Genomic DNA, 23,011 nt, shown 5'->3' with positions numbered 1-23,011 from the left:
TAATAATAATAACAGAAGACACTTGATAACAAATCAATACAGTTTTTATAACGTTTTAGTGATCGATATGTATTGGATATCTTTGGATATCTTTGGAAAAAAAATGTTATTCTGGAAGGATAATGTTTGCTCAGCATCGAAGGCGAATACATGAAAGAGGATTCATAAAGAGCTGATTCTTTTTTTTTTTCTTTTTAGTGGGGAAAAATTGTAGAAATAGAAATAGTTTAGCTTACATAAAGAATATTTTCCAAACATATTGTTGTTTCTTCTTTCTTGCATTTTTTAATAATTATATTTTTATTAAATTTTATTTCTTTTTTTTTTAAACATGAAATTTCCAAATTTTTTTTTTTTTTTTTTCTTGCCCTCCCTAAATTTCAAGACAAACATAAACAATCATTTCTAGAATTAGTTTCATGTTTAGAAATGTCTTGTTGGGTTCCGTTTTGAGAGGGAGATAGACTGAGAGATAGAGGGAGGGAGGGAGGAAGGAAGAGAGAGAGAGAAAAAAGAAAGAGAAAAGAGAGAGAGCATTATCGAAGGGAGACAATTATAATGACATAGTACATATAGATTAATTTCCCTGATTTTTTTTGACTGATTTGGTTGTTCTGTATTTTGCCATTTGTTTCTTTAACTTTTCATTATTTTATACATTTTTTAGTATTTATGTTAAACCTAACTAAGAAGGAATTAAAGGAAAGAGAAAAAAAAAAACCTTTTAATATTATGTGTGTATGTATCATGACAATATGAGTGCATGCATTCATGTGTAAAGTGAATGCGTGAATGATTGTATATTTACTGTTGTTACATGTTAAGTGGAAGTGGGGACTCTTAAACTTAATTTTTTTGTACCTTGTTTTCCATCAACTCAACTCCAAAAAGGGTGGAGAAGAAAGGGGGAGGGAGAGTTAATTATCTGTAAACTGAATTATCTTGGTCTCGAGAATTTGTCTTCAGCCTTGACACTCCACCAGGCCGGGACCGACGTGCCCCAAAATGCACTGCCCGACCTAGGTACTGTACTCTTTGTTCGTTCGGGTAATAAGAATCGGAATTTCCTCTGTAGCCCCCATCTCCTCTTCGATGACCTCGGTTACTTACTTGGTGATAGTTCCGAGATGACCGACCCGAACTATAGTTATTTCGATAATCTGTTTAAAGAGAAAGAAAAGAATATTTATATATATGAAATGATAAAATTATTATACATTGGAAAAGGAAAGTGATTCATAGGCTGAGTAGAGAGCAACAGACAAAGTATATTGTGGTATTTCATTAAGTCCCTTTATGTTCAGGATTCCAATCCCACCTGACTCAATGAAAACAAGTACTAGCGTTTAATCAATGTAACCTTTTAACATCATGATTATTCTGTTAAAAATAATACTTATTCATCCACATTGTTTTAAATTAATCAGTTGTTATCTCATTGATTCAAGATTGCAATATGATTGTTTATTTTTAGAATGGCATTGTAGGGTAAGTATGAGAGGCTGGATCTGCCAATTTAAACACAAGACAAATAAAATATTTGGGCCTAATACGGCTGGTTTAAATGCTAAAGGGTTAATCATCGAACAACTACATTCCTTTCCCTAAATTTATGGCATTGTATCAATGTTTAAGATTACTATTATTCACCAAACTAAATACAAAGAAAATAACACATACAACTGATTATTTTTCACTGATCTTTGTACAGTCTTTTTAATAACTGAATATTTGCTTTGTTAGACACAATAACTGAGAGATCAAACTGCTGGACTTAAAATTGTCCAAAAAACCTCAAAGCTATAAGATAATGCATGATTAATTCAAAATAATGTGAATAAATAAGCATTACATTTGACAGAGAAATCTGAATGCTAAAGGATTAAAACAGAAAGTTGGAATGATAGAAGCAAGAGTGGTGTTAAGCAGGTTAGTATTAAAAGGGTTAAAAAGAAAATTTAACAGTCTTAATTACCTGATGATTTGTAATTGCTTGAAAACGTTCTTGAATGCTGATACTGAAGAAAATAGAAAAATATTTTAATGAAGTCCAGAAATATACATATACAGTTAACGTACCTCAGTTTTGTATTTCTGTCTACCATGCATCATCATCATCTAATGTTCGTTGTTCATGCTGGCATGGGCTAGATGGTTTGACCAGGGCTGGTAAGCTGAGGGACTGCACCAGACTCTAGTCTGATTTAGCATGGTTTCTATGGCTGAATGTCCTTCCTAATGCCAACCACTTCAAGAGTGTAATGGGTGCCAGTTGCGTGACACCAGTATCTGCCACGACTATGATTTCACTTGGCTTGATGGGTCTTCTTCTCAAGCACAACATAATGCCAAAAATCTCAGTCATTTGTCATTGCCTCTGTGAGGCCCAACACTCAAAAGGTGCTTTTTACGTGCCACCAGCATAGATTCCAGTTACACGACACTAGCATCAGACATACTGTCTCCATGAGGCCCAATGCTCGGCAGGTAATCTTTGCGTGCCACCAGCATGGGTGCCAGTTGCTTCCATGAAGCCCAATGTTCAAAAGGTGCTTTTTACATGCCAGTTATGCGACACCGGCATTGGCCACATTGCCTCCATGAGGCCCAACACTCGGCAGGTGTTTTTTAAATGCCACCAGCACAGGTGCCAGTTGCTTCCGTGAGGCCCAACACTCAAAAGGTGCTTTTTACTTGCCACTGTCACAGGTAATGCTCAACAGGTGCTTTTTACATCATCATTGTTTTAATGTTCACTTTACCAGGCTCCCATAAGTCAGGCAGAATTTGTTGAAGCAGCTTTTCTACAGCCAGATTCCCTATCACCAACCCTCACCTGCTTCCAAGTAAGGTAATATAGCCTCATTGTTAGACATGTTTCCACAGAATATTAGAAAAACCGGCTAATCTACATCAGCATGGAAAAGTAAATGTAAAATAACCAATAAAGATGAAAGATGATAGATGAGACTAATAAACTAATGAACTTTTATTGCTTTTTCTGAATAACTCGTCTCTAAATATAGATATATAGAAAATAGCTATATCTCAGCAAAAAACTGATTTAATATTAACAGACTCTCAAAACTGTATTTAAGTCTTGATCCTATTGTTGTTAATTGATTTTCTTTTTGTCAATGGAACATAAGAAAAGAACATTGTGTCTGTTTGTAATGTGAAGATGAAGATCTGAGTGAAAGTGTGTTTGTATCTGTGGGTGTAATAGTGAGAGTGTGTTATAGTGAGCGGTCACTTGGCCAGCTAGAAACAGTGATCAAAGTGCCCTCAAATTGCATTATACTGTCTTCAAAAGAAAAGATGGCTAAAAGTGTCTCTGACCATAAGGTCTGCTTGATCAAGGTCGACTTGGAGTAAAATAGCAAAATAACATGATCTGCAGTTGGAGCATTAAAGAAGACGAAAGAGAGAATCAAGTTTTTATCTTTTACTTGTTTCAGTCATTGGAGAGCAGCCATGCTGCACAGTGAGCCTGAACTCAAAACAACTGAATATATTTTTTTTTTATTCATTAATATATCTTATTTCTATATTTTTGATTTTATTAATTTCTGTAGAGGACAAAAGTATATATATAAAGAAAATGTCAAACCTGTTCATTATTGGTATTACTACTAACAGGACACGAAGAGACTGCAACAGGTTCCTCCGTTGTAGCATCTTGTGACGTCGAGTTCGAATTGCTTGAGTTGTTCCCTGAAGTAAAACACAAAAACTCTTTTATTTCTATGGGGAAAAAAACCTGACAGAAATTTCTTGTTTACATTTGTATCACTCTTCCCTTCCCTCAATACCCCTCTCCTCTCTCTCCCACGGACACACACAATCCCCAGTATACTCAATCTACAGCCAAATCGCCCTCTATAGACTTATCTTCAGAATTAAGATTGTATGTATACTAAATCTTAGAACAGTGTGTCCACCAGAGAAAAGAGAGGAGGACAGACAGTTGCAAAATATTCCTATAAATCATTAAAGAGAAAAAGACATCATCATCATCATTATCATAATGAGGAGTTGTTAAGTTACCGTTCATTTCTTCAGGTAGATTATGACTTGTATTAATGACAGCACTTGGGATTGGGGGTGGTTGTAGACTGCTGCCATTAGATGATGAACTTTCATTTTGGTTTGGACGGTTTACACTATATGCACATTTATTGACAGGAGTAACTGAAGAAAAGATGAAAGAAAAGAGCACATAAGAGACTCAATAAATATTGGAGAGATGGAATAATGTTATCTTAAAAACAATTTTTAAAATAATTGTGTGTGTGTGAGGTCACCCTTAGTGCCACTTACATCATGTAACCTAGTAATACTTATTTTTCATTTTATTAAATGATTCATTCGCTGTTCACTTTCTGTGCATTATTCTATAAACCGTTCGTGCGCTTTTGGCTACTTTTTCTGGTGACCATTGTTATCACATCTGTGCAAAAGAGTGTCAGTCCCAAGCAGGACTGAAAAGCTACATCCATGCTGCTCATGCTTAAGAGAACAAATGACAGCATTGTTTCAAATTGAGTTGCAGCTATGTATATGTGTATGTATATGTCATCATCACCATCATCATCATCATTTAATATCCGTTGTCCACACTGGCATGTGTTGGATGGTCTGAGACCAGAGTTGGCAAGCTGCACCAGACTCCAATCCGATTTGGCGTGGTTTCTACAGCTGGATGCTCTTCCTGATGCTAACCGCTTTACAGAGTGCGCTGGGTGCTTTTACATGGCACCACAGGGGCGCTTTTGCATAGCTTCATTCAAAAACTAAACGATGCAAAGTGCATCGTGACCAGCAATGTATAACAACATCTGATAGTCTGTTTGATCATGTAATCATGTGATATATATATGTGTGTGTGTGTGTGTGTGTGCGTGTGTAGCAAATGAGCCACTTATCTTCTGAGAAATAATTTCTTATGTGTGTTTGTGTGAGTGTGAGTATTTGAGTGATAAAAAAAATAACACTAGATACTTACTTTCCCCAAATTTGTTAATCTCCTGAAATAAAACAGAAAAAAAAAGGGATGAATTTATTTAAAAAGTAAGTCTGACCAAATAGCTGTGTCAAAAATTTTTCATTCCAAATATTATAGAAGGCGGATGAAATTCCTTTATAAGGAAATGCAGAGTCGTAGAAGGGAGGGGTGGAGAAAAAGGAAGAGTAGACAGGGGTGAGACAGAAATGGAAGGAGAGAGAGAGAAAAAGAGAGAGAGAGAGAAAGAGAGAGAGAGAGAAAGAGAGAGAGAGAGAAAGAGAGAGAGAGAGAGAGAGAGCGAGCAAAAGGCATGATGTTAAGAGATGAGAAAGAGAACAAGATAAGTAATTAATGTTTAACAGTGGAATTATATTTGCCTATAAAAGTGAAGTGAAACAAGTTCATAGAGTTCACTCATGAAAAGCTTACTTTTCATTCCTATGACACAAACCATTGAGATAAAACATTGGCATAACTACAGATGTGTGCCCCACTGACTTTCTTTATAACTTTCTGAAAAACAGATTTTCTTTTTTTTTAATGAAATTACCCAGAGATACATTTTAGGTGGTGTACATCAAAGATGCATGGGAGTCTGGTGTGAATGACATTTTCAGAGGGATGGAAAGGAGTTTCAGATTGACCACACACCTCAATTTGTTTCCTCGTAGCTTCCTGAAAACGGAATATTTTAAAATAAAATTTTCTACAAATAAGTTTCAGATGGTGTATATAATGATGATGTTGGAATTTGATGTAAATGAAAAAAATTTGGGAATCAAGTCACGTAAGTCACACACCTAGACTTTGTTTCCTCATGCATTTTGATGAGGTGTGTAAATTATTTACCCCCTTCCTCCCCACACACACATGCATAAATTTTGACACATCAAATTTTGATATAATTGTAATGTACACCCTCTGAAATATATTCATTGAAAATTTTAATTAAAAATATCAATTTTCCAGAAAGTTATGAGGAAACAAAGTCAGCGAAGGGGCACACATTTGTAGTTTTACCAAAATATTGAGTAGTCTGATCGGCTGAAGTTCACTTGCCTTCACTGCCTTTTATGTAAACCATTGAAATTTCACTTACATTTTTCAGATGATCAGAATCATAGTGGAACCGCGTGCTCCGACCAATATCCTCATCAATCCGCCTGAAACTTACAAATTCCTGCAAATACAAAGACAGCCAGTAAGGTGAAATGCCCAGTCAAACAGCAGCACCATTTCTATCTTTCTCACTCTCAGATAAAAGACAAGGATACAAACTGTTGTATTTTATTTCATTCTCCACATCAAATGAACATATCAAGGTCATCATCCATGGAACCTTCCATGGTTCTGTATTTTACTTTACCTAATAAAGAACATCATTATCATCATATTAATGCCCACTTTTCCATGCTTGCATGGGTCAGACAGAATTTCTCGAGGTTGATTTTTCTCCAACCAGATGTTCTTCCTGCTGCCAACCTTCACGTGTTTCCAAGCAAGGTAATATTCTTCAACACCAGAAATGTTTTCACAAAAGATTAGAAGCAAAAGACACTGCTTGGATGTTGGTGACATTCATTTACAATTATCACATGATATCTACACAAGGAGACAGTAATACACACACACATGCGTACACATATACATACATAAATGTATATATACATATATATATATCATCACTATTTAATGTCTGTTTTCCATGTTGATACGGGTTGGATGGTTTGACAGGAGCTGGCAAGCTAGAGAGCTACACCAGGTTCCAGTCGTCTGTTTTGGCTTGGTTTTTACAGCTGGATGCCCTTCCTAATCTCAACCACTTTACAGAGTACACTTGGTGCTTTTTAAGTGTCACAGCATGGGTACTCTTTTATATGGCACAGCATAGGTGCTTTTCTATGTGGCACCAGCACGGATACCTTTTTATATGGTGCCAGCACAAGTGCTCTTTTACATGGTGCTGGCATGGGTGCTTTTCCACAATGGGCTTCTTTCAGCTTCCATCTATCAAATCCACTCACAAGGCTTTGGTCAGCTTTAGGTTATAAAAGAAGACACTTGCCCAAGATGGCACACAGTGGGACTAAACTTAGACCATGTGTTTGAGAAGCAAACTTCTTGCCACACAGTCAGTCCATATTCAAAGGACAGAGTATCAACATCAAGTTAATTTTAGAAGAGTTTATCTCTATGCAAACTTAACTGCTGAGCTGACAACCAATTGAGTCAAATAACAGCCAAAACTCTTTTCAACCAATAACGTTTCTCCAAGAATAATCTTGATCAATGCAAGAAAGATAAAACTCCTCAGAATGAAGAAGACAACAAACGTATCCAAAGCTTAACTACAAACCTTAATCTGACTTCTCAGTTCAGCAACTTCACTATCGTTCATCTGTTGAGCTCGATCAATCTGTACCTTCAAATCAGCTGCCTTCTGTTTTCGCTGTTTTATAATATCTTCTGCAAAAAAGTCCAGACATGTCTACTGTTTTAGCATTGTTTTAGTTATGGTAAAGTAAATCAAGTAGGTTTCATTTAAAACAGTGGTTCTCAAAAGGATCCATATAAGCTTTTGATGCTAAAGTTTATGAGCAATAAATTGGTTATACTTCAACAATACACAAAACATTTTAACAATTTTTCATACAATTTCTTAATAATATTTGGTGATAAAAATATAATAGGATTTTTTAAAGCATCAAATGGCTATGGGGATCCACTTGGGTAAAATAGGAATCAAAGGGATCCATAGGTAAAAAAAAATGGTTGAGAACCACTGATTTAAAACATGAAATTGCTAACATCAAAAGATGGGAAGCTAGTTTTTAATTCTTACATCTTATGTGTGTACATCAGTCATTCAATTTATTTGTAGTTATTCAGTTTATTTCTGAGCCCATCACAATTTCACCACAGATGTATAGCATGAACTTAAGGTGGCGTGGCTTAAGTTTTGAGACAAGCATATGACCACTGACAAGATGAAACATGTATAAAGTAAAGCAAGTAGGACTTAACTTCATTAGGGGAATTAACCTACTGACATCTCCCTCAATAAATTAATGGCCAAAGGGAAAGATAATTGCCTTTTCTCTAGCTCCTCATTAAAACACACACACACACACACACAAAATGAATAGCAAAAACCATATTATTCAGATGATAGTTGGTAACAAAAATGATGGATGTAGAAATGCTAGTTTTGAAATGTTAAATATTTAAATTAAAACCTCCCATTTTCATTTTACCTAAAAAAAAACCTTTATTAACTTATTTTCCTAAGACAAAGTGAATTGCTTTAATAAATCCCCTGAAAATTCTTGATTACTTTAGGACACAGAAATGCTTGTTATGAAGTATTAAATATTTAGATTAAAACCACCCATCCTAATTTTATTTAAGACACTTTTGTTAAGTTATATTCCAAACCTCATCTTAAGCCCTGTCACACCAAGTTCTCACTAAAGCAGGAATAGGTTAAACATAATCTCTGCCAGATTCCCAGTAAAATGGCAATAAACAACACACATAGAAAGAGAAGAAGCAGCTGATTCCGTCCATTATTTTTCTTACAACCATTACTCTTGAGCTATATATACAACTATTTATTTTATTACACAGATGCCCAGTGGAGGGTAAAGTGAGACAAAGAGGCCCAGGTCTGAGAGGGTTAAAAAGAGAAAGTTAATTACTATACCAAACCACTTAAAACCATTGATTATTTAAAAAATTAAATGAAAACTCTAAATGGAATGTAATATTTTATTTGAAATCTGGTCACAAAAGAGTTTTGAATGTTAAAAGGTTTAACTCTGCTTTCAGTAACATTAGGTTAAGTCTTAAGTGCTGCAATAAAAAAAAAGATGTGATATAAAAGACAAACCTGCATCTAAATTCACTTTGTCCAGTTCTTGTATCATTTGTGACTCTCTTTCTTTAAGACTGGAGAAGGAAAACAAAAAAAAATAATCAATCAACATGTTATTTGTCGCTGATTCAGACAAGATAGTTGAGTTGTTTTAAGATACTCTAATTAAAATTATTCATTAATGAGTGATTAATTCTATAGATTTCATGGAAATGAGGGAAGGAACACTGACATCCACATGATTCTCAGGACATCTGTTATCTTATACTTATTTCAGTCTTTAGACTGCGACCAGGCTGGGGCACTGCCTTGAAGAATTTTGAAACAAATCAACTCCAGTACTTATTTTTTTTTTCAAAGCCGAGTGCTTATTCTATTGGTCTCTTTTGCCAAACCACTAAGTTATGGAGATGTAAACACATCAAGACTGGTTCTCAAGTGGTGGGGGACAAACACACACACACACAAACACACAACAACAGGCTTCTTTCAGTTTCCATCTACCGACTCCACTTACAATGCTAAAACAAAACCCACATCAATAAACTGCTTCCAACCCATACCGAGGGCTATAGCAAAAGGCACTCATCCCAGGTGCCACGCAGTGGGACTGAACTCAAAACCTCTTACCATACAGCTATGCCTGCACCTAATATTGTACAATACTTCTGATCAGGAAGTACATTGTCAGTACCAAATCAGTTCTAAGTACATATCATTACAAAATTCAGAACATCATTTCCTAAATTAAAGGACATAAATTTTAACAATAGTATATCACGTTTTGATAACAAAGCAGAAACTGTGACACACTGAGTGGAGTGAGGAAAGAATTAATAGGACAAATCCGGATGTATTTTTCCTGATTTGATTCCATATTGGCAAACACTTATTTGTTCTAAAGCCATCCTCATAATTTATGCTACCAAATCATATTCAGAATTAATATGTACCGACCATAACCTACATACAATAAGCAGATTATACAATCATAATCCAATTCTTATTCAGATTAATGTATTATGAAGAGTTATTGTTGTTTAGCCATGGGTTAACCCTGATCCTGTAGACCTGTGGTCAGAGGCTTTCTAACTATGATGGGTCAGTTATTTTAGAGATGTGTATGTGGTGAAGCCATGTGGCTTAGTGGTTAGGGTATTCTGCTCACGTTCTTCATAAGGCCATGAGTTCAATTCCCAGTGGTGTGTTGTCTCCTTGAGCAAGGCACTTTATTTCACGTCGCTCCAGTCCAATCAGCTGGCAAAAATGAGTTGTTCTCATATGCCAATGTAAGAAATCATTAATATACACAAATATAAAACAGTGCAAGCAGATATCCAAGACAATAGAAAGCTAGACTGGCTGTTTTTTTTTACTATATCACCAAAACTAGTAGTAGTAGTAGTAGTAGTAGTAGTAGTAGTAATAATAATAATAATAAAACTGTGACCTGATGAATAAGCTATGAAATTTGAGATTCTCTAATCAATCAATCAAAAGAAACATTGATGAAGTAATAATCAAGATAATCACATCTATTTTTGCGTGCATGCTTTATTGTTGATACAATTTTCAAAGTGTAATATTATATCAATGTTAAACATCATCTAAAAGTGGTAATGAAGCAGAAACAGCAGATCCCTACTAAACTGATGGTTGTTGTTTTTATCTGTGGTTTGTCTGATAGAGATCATAGTGCTTGCCTTCTGTAATCTGGTTCAGAGAAGCCAGTGACCACCACAGTGGCATGGCCTACAGAGATCAGCAAACAACACCATGGTATGACCAGACAGCCACCAGCAAGGAACACAATAGTCTGCTCAAGAAAGACTAGCAAAAGCTTGACAATGATTTTGCAGAGAGAAGCCAGAAAGCTTCTCTATGGCTTGGTCAGAAAAGGCCACCAACCATCCACTAAAATACAGCTGGTAGCAACAAGCAATAATAATCAGCAATTAGCTAGCCATATATAGGCACAGGCATGACTGTGAGGTAAGTTTGCTTCCCAACCACATGGTGCTGGGTTCAATCCCACTGCATGCCATCTTGAGCAGACATCTTCTACTTTAACCCCAGGCCAACCAAAATCTTGTTAGTGAATTTGGTAGACAGAAACTGAAAGAAGCTCATTGCATGTATGTGTGTATGTATGTATGTATGTATGTATGTATGTATGAATGTATGTATGTATGCGTTTACTTTCTTTTACTTGTTTCAGTCATTCATGCTGGGGCACCACCATGAATTTTTTTAAGTAAATTTAGGTGAATTTCTTTTTTTTAAAGTTAGTTAAAATATGATAATGTTAGTTAAAATATGATAATGATAATGGGTATACAAACGCCATATCTGCCCAGTGTGCTTCCCTCTAGTGGATTCCCAGATGCATATTTCTGGCTCTTTAGCCTATCTCAATGGGAAATACCAAAGAGATATAACCCTGGGTAGATTCAAAGCTGTAGCTTTAACTGAAAAAGCAGTCAACATCAGTGACTGAGTTGTACTACTGGACCACGTGCCAAGCAGTGATTAGGAATAAATGAACTTTAGGTTAATTAAAATATGTTTAACCAACCAGTGCCATACCAGTATACTTGTATGTCAGTTATGACGAGTGTTCCAGTTGATCCAATCAACAGAAGACCCTACTCATGAAATTAATATGCAAATTGAGTACTCCACAGATACATATACCCCTAATGTAGTTCTCAAGAAGATTCAGTGTGACAGAGAATATGACAAGGCTGGCCCCTTTGAAATACAGGTACTACTCATTTTTGCCAGTGGAATGGACTGGAACAACATGAAATGAAGTGTTCTGCTCAAGGAGACAACGTACTGCTGGGAACTGAACTCACAACCTTACGATTGTAAGTCGAATACCCTAACCCCTAAGCTATGCACCTTCACTATGGCTAATAAACATCTACAATAGTCGCCAATGCCAGAGGAAATTTGTACCAAACAATTAATAATTGTAATAAGAACACTCACCAAGAATACATTTCTTCAAAGACAGTACTAATTCGTTTGTAAGCTTTCTTCACTTCTTCATTCAGCACCAATTGTAATCTATCCAAAGATACTGTCTGTCTGTTCAAATCCTTAATGGATTTCTCAAGACCTAAAACATAAACATTTTTCAATGGAATGACACATCATTACAAGATCATTATTGATGAAACATCGATCATCTGATGAATAACAGTTTTGAGTCACAAGAACAATATGGAATAATTTTTTTCCAAAATAATAATAAGGAGGAGGAGGAGGAGGAGGAGGAAAGAAAATTTAGTCACAAAACAAGAACAGAAAAAAATCTAGAAATTTGGAAATATAATAGTAATAAAAATGGTTTTAAATTTTGGCACAAAGCCAGCAATTTCAGAGTAGGAGTAAGTCGATTACATCGGCCCCAGTGTTCAACTGGTACTTATTTTATTGACCCCCAAAAGGATAAAAGGCAAAAATCAACCCTGGCAGAATTTGAATTCAGAATGTGAAGACAGACAAAATGCCGCTAAGCATTTTGCCCAGCATGCTAATGATTCTGCCAGCTCGCCACCTTAATAATAATGATGATAATGATGATAATAATGATAATGATGATGCTGATTTCTTTATTTGTCACAAGGGCAATGAATAGGAGAACATTACAAAGATGAATTTTAGAAAAAGAGTGGTTACATTGAGGGGAAAAAAATACAAAAAAAAATAATAAAATGAAATAATGAGAGACAGTTACCTGAAGTAAAAGAGACCTTCCCCACAAATCTTAAAAATTCTTCAACACAAAGACAAGTACCTTCCTCCAGCCAGGAAATTGCAAATGAGAATTGAGATTGGAACTTTATTGGGTGGCACACTTCCTTCTTCATCTTCACCATTCCCTTTCCAGTTGATGAGAGAAAGGCAGATGAAGAATGTCTGTTCTCAGTCTTTGCAATCTCATCCACTTTGCTATCTCTTTTGCCATAGCCATCAGAGGGAGGAAAACTGCCCATGGCTCCTCACCAACAGAAAGCAGTGGAACCATTTTTACAATGGACTTGGCCGACAGCTGGATCCACCCTGCACACAGTAACAGGTGTTTGACATAACTTCACAAGTTAATAACATTCAGAGAATGAATGAGTGCAGTGCATGCAGAATGGTTTTAGTCCTCTATGGGCACCTTGGATGGGCCAGGATGACAGCACTGCTCTGCCCATAGAATTTATCTGGAATAAGCACCATACCCTGTAGCACTATTTGACGTTTAGAAGTTGCCCTTAATCCCTGACCTGAAATCCTTCAGAAGAGACAATTCTTGCAGAACGTCCTCATCAATACCCAGAATTGTTCACAGACTATTGTTGTGCAAACCTTCCACTAAACCCCTATAAAACGATAGCATGGATGTCCCACTGAATGTATGGCTTAGGTGGTGGAATGTACTGAGTGCCGATCAATATTCTAGAAGACAGATGATCCCAACTTTGGTCTGTGCTTGACACAAAACTGAGTTGAACGGATGAGTTCTAGCAAGGCGTATCTCAAAATTACAACCACACCTGTTCCTCACCATGGTTATCCAGGAATCTTTACAGGTGTCTTAGTCTTAGCACATGCCTGTACATCCTATACACATATCTGCACACAATCAGATGCTATGTGTCCACTGCAATTTGCTAAAGACCAAAGTGTGGCTGTGTCACTCAAACCCATTGAACAACATTTGTTCAAATGTGTTCAAATGCTTACACATTAGCTTGGACAAGACTACCAACATTATAAGGCTTACTACTGTTGTTGTTAGTATTATTCTTTAGTTATTCACTACTGGTGCTACTTAAAGCATTTCACTTTTCACAGATATTCTCGACATTTTCACTCGATTTATCAATGTTAACATCTTCCATTGGATCATTTTTTCTTTTTGTTTATGGCAGCTTCTATTATTGATACCATTTCTGTTGTTGTTGCTGCCACAGCTAATGTTATTTCTGTTGCTGTTGTTGTTTATTGCAATGCTAAATTCCATTATCCCAAATGAATCTAATGATATTCAGCCAAACAACCACTAATAAATAATCGCCATTCTGTCAGTTACAACATCTGTTCCAGTTGATCCAATCAATGGAGCAGCCTGCTCATGAAATTAACATGAAAGTGGCTGAGTACTCCACAGATATGCATACCCTTAATGAAGTTCTCAGGGAGATCCAGTGTGACACAACGTGACAAAGCTGATAAGATGGTAAGCTAGTAGAAACGTTAGCACATGGGGTGAAATGCTTAACAGTATTTCGTCTGTCTTTATGTTCTGAGTTCAAATTCCACCGAGGTCGACTTTGCCTTTTATCCTTTCGGAGTCGATAAATCAAGTACCAGTTGCATACAGGGGTCGATTTAATTGACTGGCCCCCTCCCCAAAAATCTTGGGCTTTGTGCCTGGAGTAGAAAAGAATGTGACAAGGCTGACCCTTTGAATTACAGGTACAACACATTTTTGCTAGCTGAGTGAACTGGAGCAACGTGAAGTAAAGTGTCTTGCTCAAGAACACAATGCACTGGCAAGAATTGAACTCAGAACCTCATGATATTGAACCAAATGCCCTAACCACTAAGCCATGTGCCTTCGCTATCATCAATCAATAATATGGCAGGTAAAAATAACATGCTGTTTTGATTGATCGTAAGCGATACAGCAGCAGTAACATTGGTGGAGTGAGGCTGGATTAGACAAACTGCCATTAGACAGTCAATAAAAGAATTATAGTATGGTGGATATATTTTAGTAAAAAATGGCTGCGCATAGACACACGCACACGAGTATGTGTGTGTGTGTGTATGTGTTATTGCGTTTGTATACATGTATATGTGTATTTATATATATATATATATGTATGCATGTAATTGTATGTGTGGTGGTATATATATGTGTTTGTAAATGCATATATATATATATATATATATATATATATATATATATATATATATATATATATGTATGCCTGCATGTATATGTGTGTATATGCATGCATACATGTGTATGTATGTATAAATACATGTGCGCACACATATAAACATACACACTAACACACACATGCATGAATTTATTCACCTGTCTCAAGGTAACTTAAGTTTTTCAATATTACTCATTAAAGAAATTAGCAGCAATACCACTTTGAGAAGGTTTGTTTTTCAATTAGAACAATAGCAACCAAGTGGGAGTGGCTGAGTACATCAAACACTGACTCTTTACATTATCCACTGATTAATGCAGCATCTCTATTTTTAGACCTTTGGCTACCCCCACCTACCCCCACCACACTGATTGTCTGTTCAATTACCAATCTTAAAATCTCTTTTTATGACTATTGCAGTAGCTATTGTTTATAAAACAATATAAGTAGCAGTGGAGAGTTAGTAATGATAGGATCCTTCAGGGAAAGAAAGTATCTCAGCAAACATCAAAAGCAGCTCAACTATCAACGCTTTGTGGAGAAACTAAATAAACACACACACATTCACATCCATGTGGTTGATGGTAAAAAGGGCATCCAGCCATAAAATGCAATCCATTCCAAATGAGAAGATGAAGTGGAGATTTGGATTCACAAAGTAGAGTTAGATGGTTACCATCTGGGTCAGTGTAATGCTGCATCACTATCCATTATCTTTTTTCCCTGCCACCCCTGCTTCATATTTTATCTAATCCAGGCATGAGCAAGCTTTTACAAGAAGCAGGTCACATGAGACATGGCTCCCCTTCAGGCAAGCTTCACAACTAAAAAAGAGAATGATAGTGGTATGTGGAATAGTGTTGTCTTGGATTCACTGAGTCTCAAAATAAGATGGGACGGTCATAGCCAGAATCACCTTTGACCATTGGTTTGTCAATTCAATCAAGGTATGACCAGGGGCTATAAACGTCACACATTTTCCAATCACACCATCGCCAATGTAATACAGCATCACCACCAACCATCTCTTTTCCCTACCATCCTTACTTCATACTTCTTCTAACCCAGACGTGGACAACTTTTTACAAGAAGCTTTTCACACGAGACATGACTCTCTTTCAGACAAGCCACATGACTGAAAAAAATTGAAGGTAGTCTTTTGTTGGCATGCCATTCAGAAAGTCCTGTGGGCTGCAGTTTGTCCATGAATGATCTAATCTATCCCCCACCATCAACACACTATTCTCTCAACACACTTAGTCATCTTAATGTTGCACTACTACATTGTCACTCAACCATTTGTTTTGGGGTTTTTTCCTATGAATCCCTTTGATTCCTATTTTACTCAAATAAACCCTCACAGCCATTCAATGTTTTAAAAAAATCATATTTTTATAATGAAATATTATAAGAAACTGTATAAAATATTGTTAAAATACTTTGTGTACAGTGGAAGTAAAACCAATTTATTGCAGATAAATTTTAACAACAAAATCTTATGTGAACCTCCAGGGGCCCTATGGACCCTGTTGAGAACCACAGATGAGGGGTCTTCAATTTCTTGTTGAATGACCTGCACGGATGATTTGTTTGTGCTGTACATTATCTCATTCCTTCCATCAAATGAACAGTGCGTGTACAGGTGTGCAGTGTGCCACACAAAGTGGTTGCAGAACAATGTGCAATGAAGTGTTTGGCCCAAGAAGACAAAACACTGTCCGGTCTGAGAATTGAAGTCATGATCTTACAATCATGACTGCAACACCCTAACCACTAAGCCATGTGCCCTCACGTGCTTACCATCTAACACTAACACTAACCCCAACACAAATAAAACACAAAAAAATGATACAAGGTAGAGGAGACACTTTAATTTTTGCAAACATCCCCTCTAAATGTCAGTGACGCTATAAAATGTACACGAACCATACTGGCAAATGATTGGTGGTAGAAACAGTATCCAGTCATAGAAATATCATGTTCTCAAATCAGTTGTTCACAACAAAGATTGACAGTTTTGTCTTTAGAGAACAGTAACCTCTCGACTGTTATGTTCCAAAACCCCCCAATAGATGAAAATCCGCAAAGTAGAAACAGTACTGTACTGTGTATATTTCTTTATCCTTTTTATAATTTGTATATATTTATTTTATTATAAATGCAAAACAACACCACAGAGGAATCGATGAAAGCTTAAATAATAAACCGCGGTAGGTGAACCGTGATAAGGCAAGGGATTACTGTATTGTGTCAGAGAGGGAAGGAATTTGATAGACCCATCCAATCCCTGCCAGCATGGAAAAGAGAAGGTAAACTGATGGTCATGATATTATATGTACGTACGTGCACACGTGCGCGTGTCTGTAAAAAGAAAATCAAACAGGTTCCAATGAGGCTAGTGTTGTTCTGCATCGACAAGACTTATGTAGTGAAACTGATAGAAAAAGAGTACAATGGAAGGAACAATTGTAAATATAAACACACCCAGCCATATGGGCTTCCACATAGTTTCCATCGACCAAAATCACTCACACAATATTAGTCAGTCCAGGGCTATAGTAGAACACATTTGCTCAATGTGTCACACAATAGAATTGAACTTGAAACCACATGGTTGCAAAGTGAGCTTCTTAACCACAGAGCTATGCCTGCACCAATCTGATAAATACTGCAAAACTAGTGAATTTGTCTCAAAGACATGGCTCAACACAGGTTAGACGCTGCTAAAATTAACTAAATCAGTGAAAATCAATACTATATCTTATTGAAAATTTATTTATGTTCACACCTGCATATGGTTTCTTGACCTTAGCCACCACATTTGGGCCCAAGTCAACCCTGTTGTCACTTTTCGTTGATCCAGAATGTCCTGAGAGAAAACAAAAAATTTAACAATGATTTCCTTGAAAAGAAAAGCAAAAACAAAAACAACAAAACAAAACAAAAATACAAAAAAAAATTCAAAAGAAAAAAAAAAAAACCAAAAAAAAGACAAAAAAAAATTATTCAAAAATTATTATTCCATTAAATTGAAAATAAAGATTAGAAAAAAACACAAACCAAGTTAATTATAATCAAAAAGAAATGTTATCCTTTTGTTTTTAACCCTTTAACTGTGGAATTAAATTTCATGGTTATTCTAATAACAATGCTAAATATCTACCAAAAAATAGAATTGGTATTTTCTGCAAGGTCACATGATCTCAATAAACTTGACATAATCTCAACATAAAAAAAAAGTTTAAAATATGACATTCCTCAACAAAAGATAGACTGATATATAAAACTGCTTTCTACAGTAATGAAATTTTGAGTGAATATATCTGATTTCCACTGTAAAAGGGTTAAATGTACAAAAATAAAATGAAATTTAAAGAAAAAATATCATGCAGAGAACATATTTTGACCCTTGAATCACCCTGTGAGTGACCACCATTTCAAATATGTATCATTTGTTATTCAGTTTAACCCTTTTATTTTTAGCACATTTCTATTGAAATACACAGCCTTTGTTTCAGCTCATTCTTTACTTTATCCTTTTACACATTCCTTTTAGATTAACCTCAGCACTCTCTTCTAACTGCTCCAGGTATATTCTTATTTGATTGTTCATGTCTCATTGTCTTACTAATGAACTTCCTTTATTCCCAAGCTGCCTGAAGCCTTAAAGTAGACAAACTTCATTTATACAAATAACAATTAAATCCATGGTTAAATCATTCCAATCTCAGCTGTTTCTTCCAGATTCACTCATCCACGCAATCACCTCCCCCAAATAAAAAAAAAAAGAGAAATTGATGTTGTCCCTCTTTAAGGAAAGGCAATAATTTGTTGACAATTTCTGTAAAAAAATTTGATCTGTGGAAAAGAAACAAAAGGAAAAGGAAAACAAAATTCACTGCTAGACCTAAAGTAAATAATATCTGTTTTCCTGCAAAACAATATTCATTTTTAAAAGAAAGAAATGTCAGTGAAATTAATTTCAGTAATTATTTCATTCTGGAGCAAATCATCAGATATGGTGTTAGGTGTCTGCTGAAATAAGTTCAACAACTCAAATTTCATTTGAGCTGAAATTTCATTTAATCAGTCATTAAAAGGCTTGTTATAGATGCCAATCTTATTTCACTCTTCCTATGAATTCGAGACTCTTGTAACTATGTAATGTATAATAAGTTGCTATTACTTCATTTGTATTAGTCTTTTGTGTAGTGTAGCAGCATAATTTCCTGGTAAACCAATCCGATAACCCAGTTTTCATCCTTGCCCCATTGGAATTAGTTCATTTTTGATACCAAACTGATTGAGACTGCTTCTGGTTCTATGATATGTTTTTTTGTTTTAAAGAAATTTAAATTAAATCTTCCATCAAAGTTTTTATGTTGATTTACATTCCAAACGCCAGCTTCATAAGGAGAGAATTATTTTATTAAATTCATCATTATTTTCAAAATTAATTGAAAGAAAAGCAGTGGATTTCAAAAGGAATATGGTTACAAAAGGGATAATGCTCTTAGGAAAGATTGCCTCATCACAGCTTCTCAATTCCTATCTGCTACGGAATCCCAAGCCTGCTGCCTTTAGAAGAAAGCATAGCTCTATTATACGAGTGAGGTCTGAAATTTTTGGTGGAAGGAGCTAGTCGATTGCATCAACCCCAGTACTCAACTGGTACTTATTTCATTGACCCCAAAAGGATGAAAGGCAAAGTCGACCTTGGCAGAATTTGAACTCAGAACACAAAGCTGAAAGAACTGCTGCAAAGCATTTTGTGCAGTGTGTTCACAATTCTGCCAGCTTGCAGCCTTAAGAAACAATGCCATATTTTAATGACTCAACTCTTCAAACTAAGGTCATTCTAAGTTAGCCAAAAATTACTAAAAAAATAGTTCCTCTTTTTATTAGTATAAAACCAAAAACAAGACATGAATGAATGCAGAAGTTTTTTTTGAAAATCAAAAATTAAATAGATAAGAGAAAATTATAGTTTAAACCAATGAAAAAAAAAAACCTCACTTAACCAGGAACACTTTAAATATTGTGTAAAGGAATATTGTATAGGGGTTAGTTTATTATTTGGGCTGAGGTCTGTAAATGAACATAGATGTGAGGATACAATTTAACCCTTTAGCATTTAAACCAGCTATATCTGACCAAACTATTCAACCTGTTGTATGTTCAAACTGGCCAGATTTGACCTCTTACACCTACCCTGCAATGTCATTCTAAAAATACACAGTCACATCATCAAAGCTATGAAATGATTCATGATTAATTCAAAGTAATGTGAATAAATAAGCATTACATTTGGCAAAGTAATCTTAATTCTAAAGAGGTAAATATTCATCATATTCTTTATAAGAGACAATCTCAGAATTAGATATCAGCTAAGATATTCTTCTGGGGAGCAAATCTCACAATTACAGCAAAGTATGAGAGATGTACCAAATGTAATCCAAAAGTAGGTGTAACATTTGTTATTAATTGATGTAGGTCATTCAAATTGTACCTGTTGGTAGAGTGACTCTTCTTCTTGTAGTGTATTTCCAAATGAGTCTAAGAAACTGAATTAAAGTCACGTCTGAAATATTTAATGGATCATGGAGTGCACTTCTTTCAAGTTTTTCAGAGCAAAAACCAGGAAAAAGGAAGTAACCATATTAGTAGTAACCACCTCTGAAAATCTGATATATTTGGAGGGCTTTTAAACATTTTAATTGAGAGAAAGGAGCTGTGTCTATATGTATGCTGTCTGAGATTGATGAAATTGCCCAGCCGATGCTCTTGAATAACTTCAAGTTGACAACGACAGAAAAAACATGGAACAGTGGGGAGGAAATTCGAGAAGGTTGACTCTCTGCGAAAAGCACATAGGAGATAAAGTGGGGAGTGTAGGACCTTGAGGTGGTGATGCAATATGTGTGAAGAGAAGAAAAGTGATGAGCTTAATGAATGGAGTTGAATGGGGGGGGGGGGTAAAGAACCAGCTAGCTCCAAGGAGCAGAGGTTTTTGAAGAGGTTGTAGAAAATCAGAAGAGGAGAGCAGATTTAGAAGTTAGAGGTTGAAGTGTATTGGTGATTAACTCTAAGCTAATCAGTCATGTGGTTTATCTTGTGGATGGGATTTAGCCTAGAATGTTTGTATGTGTAGTATTAGCACAGTCCAAGATGTGGCAGCAGTATGAGTCTCTCTCTCTTCTATTCTCTCTAAAAGAAGAAAGAAAGAAAGAAAGAAAGAAAGAAAGAAGGAACAAAAAAAAAAACTACTCTAAATTTTTAACACAGCATGCAATGCTAACTTCAAAACCATCTGTGAATGTACCTGAGATAATGTGGAATCCCCTCTGTACTCTAAACACCATGCATGAAGACTAAATCTTCATGAAGTGATCTATTACTTGAAGTCATCTAATAATGCAGAATGCAAGTTACCCCAAATTTTTGACATGCTTAGCAAAGTAATATCGAGTATTTTATTCATCTTCTATGCTGAATCCAAGTCCTGTTATTTTCTAAGAGAAAGCAACAAGAAGACATTCCTGTTATAAAACTCAGGTAACAATCCTCAGGTGTCTTGACCAAATTTGACATTGAATCCAAGTTCTGGCCTCTGTTCAAGAAGCAATGATGACTGCTGTGTAACAGTCCATCATTCAAAGGTATCCACCACCAGGATTATGTTTCATTCAACTACCACAGAAACTCTACATTTACAACAATGAAAACACTGGATACTTAACTTATTCCTACAACAGTAATTCCAGATGGTCCCTTCTCCATTCCCCAACATTGCTGTCCTCACCCAATTTCCTAGAAACACATTAATTAATATAGAGACTGGGTAAAAAATAATTAGCATTCAGTTGATAATTACTATTATTTAGTTCCTCATTATGTACATGCTAGCTAGAAGATTTCAGAGGATTAGAATATGAAAATATACCTGTTTTTGGAAGAGAGTTAGCAGAAGTGATGACACTAGCTTTCTTACTACCCTGATGTGTCTGACTGTTTGCTACAGCTTGGCCAGACTTAGGGCGAGACCGTTGCTTATGGATTTCAGATTCGTTGTTAGTATGGAGATCCGATTTAGAAGAATCGCCATTGAGGTCCCTCTGAGATGTAGTTGTTAGCTCAACTTCTTTGCCAGCAGCGGTGTGTAACTCCCCCCTACATAACGACGAAGATGATGAAGATGATGAGATTACAACACCAGTTCGAGACGCATTTTTCCCAATGCGAACCGTGGATTTGTTCCTTTTAGGCATATCACCTGGAACAGCCAGAAGAAAGAGAAGAAAAAGACAAAACTCAGAACAAGGAAGAAAAAAAAACAGAGGTGCTGCCAAACAACTAATCAAATTTATAGGGAAATTAAACTGAAATTATTATTGCATAGTTTCATTATATATCACACAAAAGACAAACTACACACCACAAAACAGCTTCATTTTAATTCATATTCTCAGTTATTTTTTAACTCTCTTTTAACTACATAAACTTAGGAACGTTGTGAAACGAAAGTAAACTGCTTGGTAAGCCATGTCCATGATTCAGTTTCAACCCCACGTAACCAATTTCATGTGTACTGCCAATTCCTCTGAGTGTCACAAACACAAGAACGAGCCTTTGAGGCAGTCATGGACAAACTGCAGGCCACAGGACTTTCTGAAAGTGCTAAATAAATAATTATCCAAAATTCTAATTGCCTTCTTTTTCTTTGTGTGTGTGTAGAGAGAGAGAGTAGAAGTAATGGTAAGTGAATTGTTAATGTACAGGAAGAAGAGTGTCATAGACAAGACTGAACATTGGAATACACGGAGTTAGAAAGAGTACACAAAAGCTGAAGAAAGTACAGTAGGAATCAAGAAAGTACTTTAGAGTTGGAGAAAGTACAATAAAGTTGGAGAAGTACAAATGAGCTCGAGAGAGTATACCAAAGTTGGAAAGAGTACACCAGAGCAGGAGAGAGTATATCAGAGTTGGAGAGAGGACGCCAGTGCTGGAGAGAGTATGCCAAAGTTGGAGAGAGTTTGTCAGAGCTGGAGAGAGTATGCCAGAGCTGGAGAGAGTATGCCAGAGTTGGAGAGAGTATGCCAGAGCTGGAGAGAGTATGCCAGAGCTGGAGAGAGAGTATGCCAGAGCTGGAGAGAGTATGCCAGAGTTGGAGAGAGTATGCCAGAA

General features: G+C 35.9%; 1 protein-coding gene across 9 annotated transcripts in view; it reads right to left on the bottom strand.

Annotated features, from left to right (window-relative positions):
• Positions 1 to 26: 26 nt before the first annotated feature.
• The window catches only part of LOC106882018 (SPATS2-like protein), a 130,091-nt gene continuing 107,106 nt past the window's right edge, over positions 27 to 23,011 (bottom strand). For 7 of the 9 annotated variants that reach the window (XM_014932567.2, XM_052975445.1, XM_014932572.2 and 4 more), the window contains 11 exons: positions 21,771 to 22,100; positions 17,616 to 17,696; positions 11,874 to 12,003; positions 8,895 to 8,953; positions 7,362 to 7,471; positions 6,105 to 6,185; positions 5,006 to 5,027; positions 4,048 to 4,191; positions 3,611 to 3,714; positions 1,976 to 2,018; positions 27 to 1,160 (listed from right to left, as the gene is read on the bottom strand). In XM_014932567.2, the coding sequence (XP_014788053.1) occupies positions 922 to 1,160; positions 1,976 to 2,018; positions 3,611 to 3,714; positions 4,048 to 4,191; positions 5,006 to 5,027; positions 6,105 to 6,185; positions 7,362 to 7,471; positions 8,895 to 8,953; positions 11,874 to 12,003; positions 17,616 to 17,696; positions 21,771 to 22,100 (1,343 nt within the window). In that variant the 3' untranslated portion in view covers positions 27 to 921. The remainder of the gene's footprint in view (positions 1,161 to 1,975; positions 2,019 to 3,610; positions 3,715 to 4,047; positions 4,192 to 5,005; positions 5,028 to 6,104; positions 6,186 to 7,361; positions 7,472 to 8,894; positions 8,954 to 11,873; positions 12,004 to 17,615; positions 17,697 to 21,770; positions 22,101 to 23,011) is intronic. The other 2 variants (XM_052975448.1, XM_052975447.1) reach the window with 2 other exon arrangements.

Source organism: Octopus bimaculoides, chromosome 21 (genome assembly GCF_001194135.2).
Source record: "Octopus bimaculoides isolate UCB-OBI-ISO-001 chromosome 21, ASM119413v2, whole genome shotgun sequence".
In the NCBI taxonomy this organism is placed as follows: Eukaryota; Metazoa; Mollusca; class Cephalopoda; order Octopoda; family Octopodidae; genus Octopus; species Octopus bimaculoides.
The sequence above is the reverse complement of the archived record's forward strand: the minus strand, read 5'-3'. Positions and strand labels throughout refer to the sequence as shown.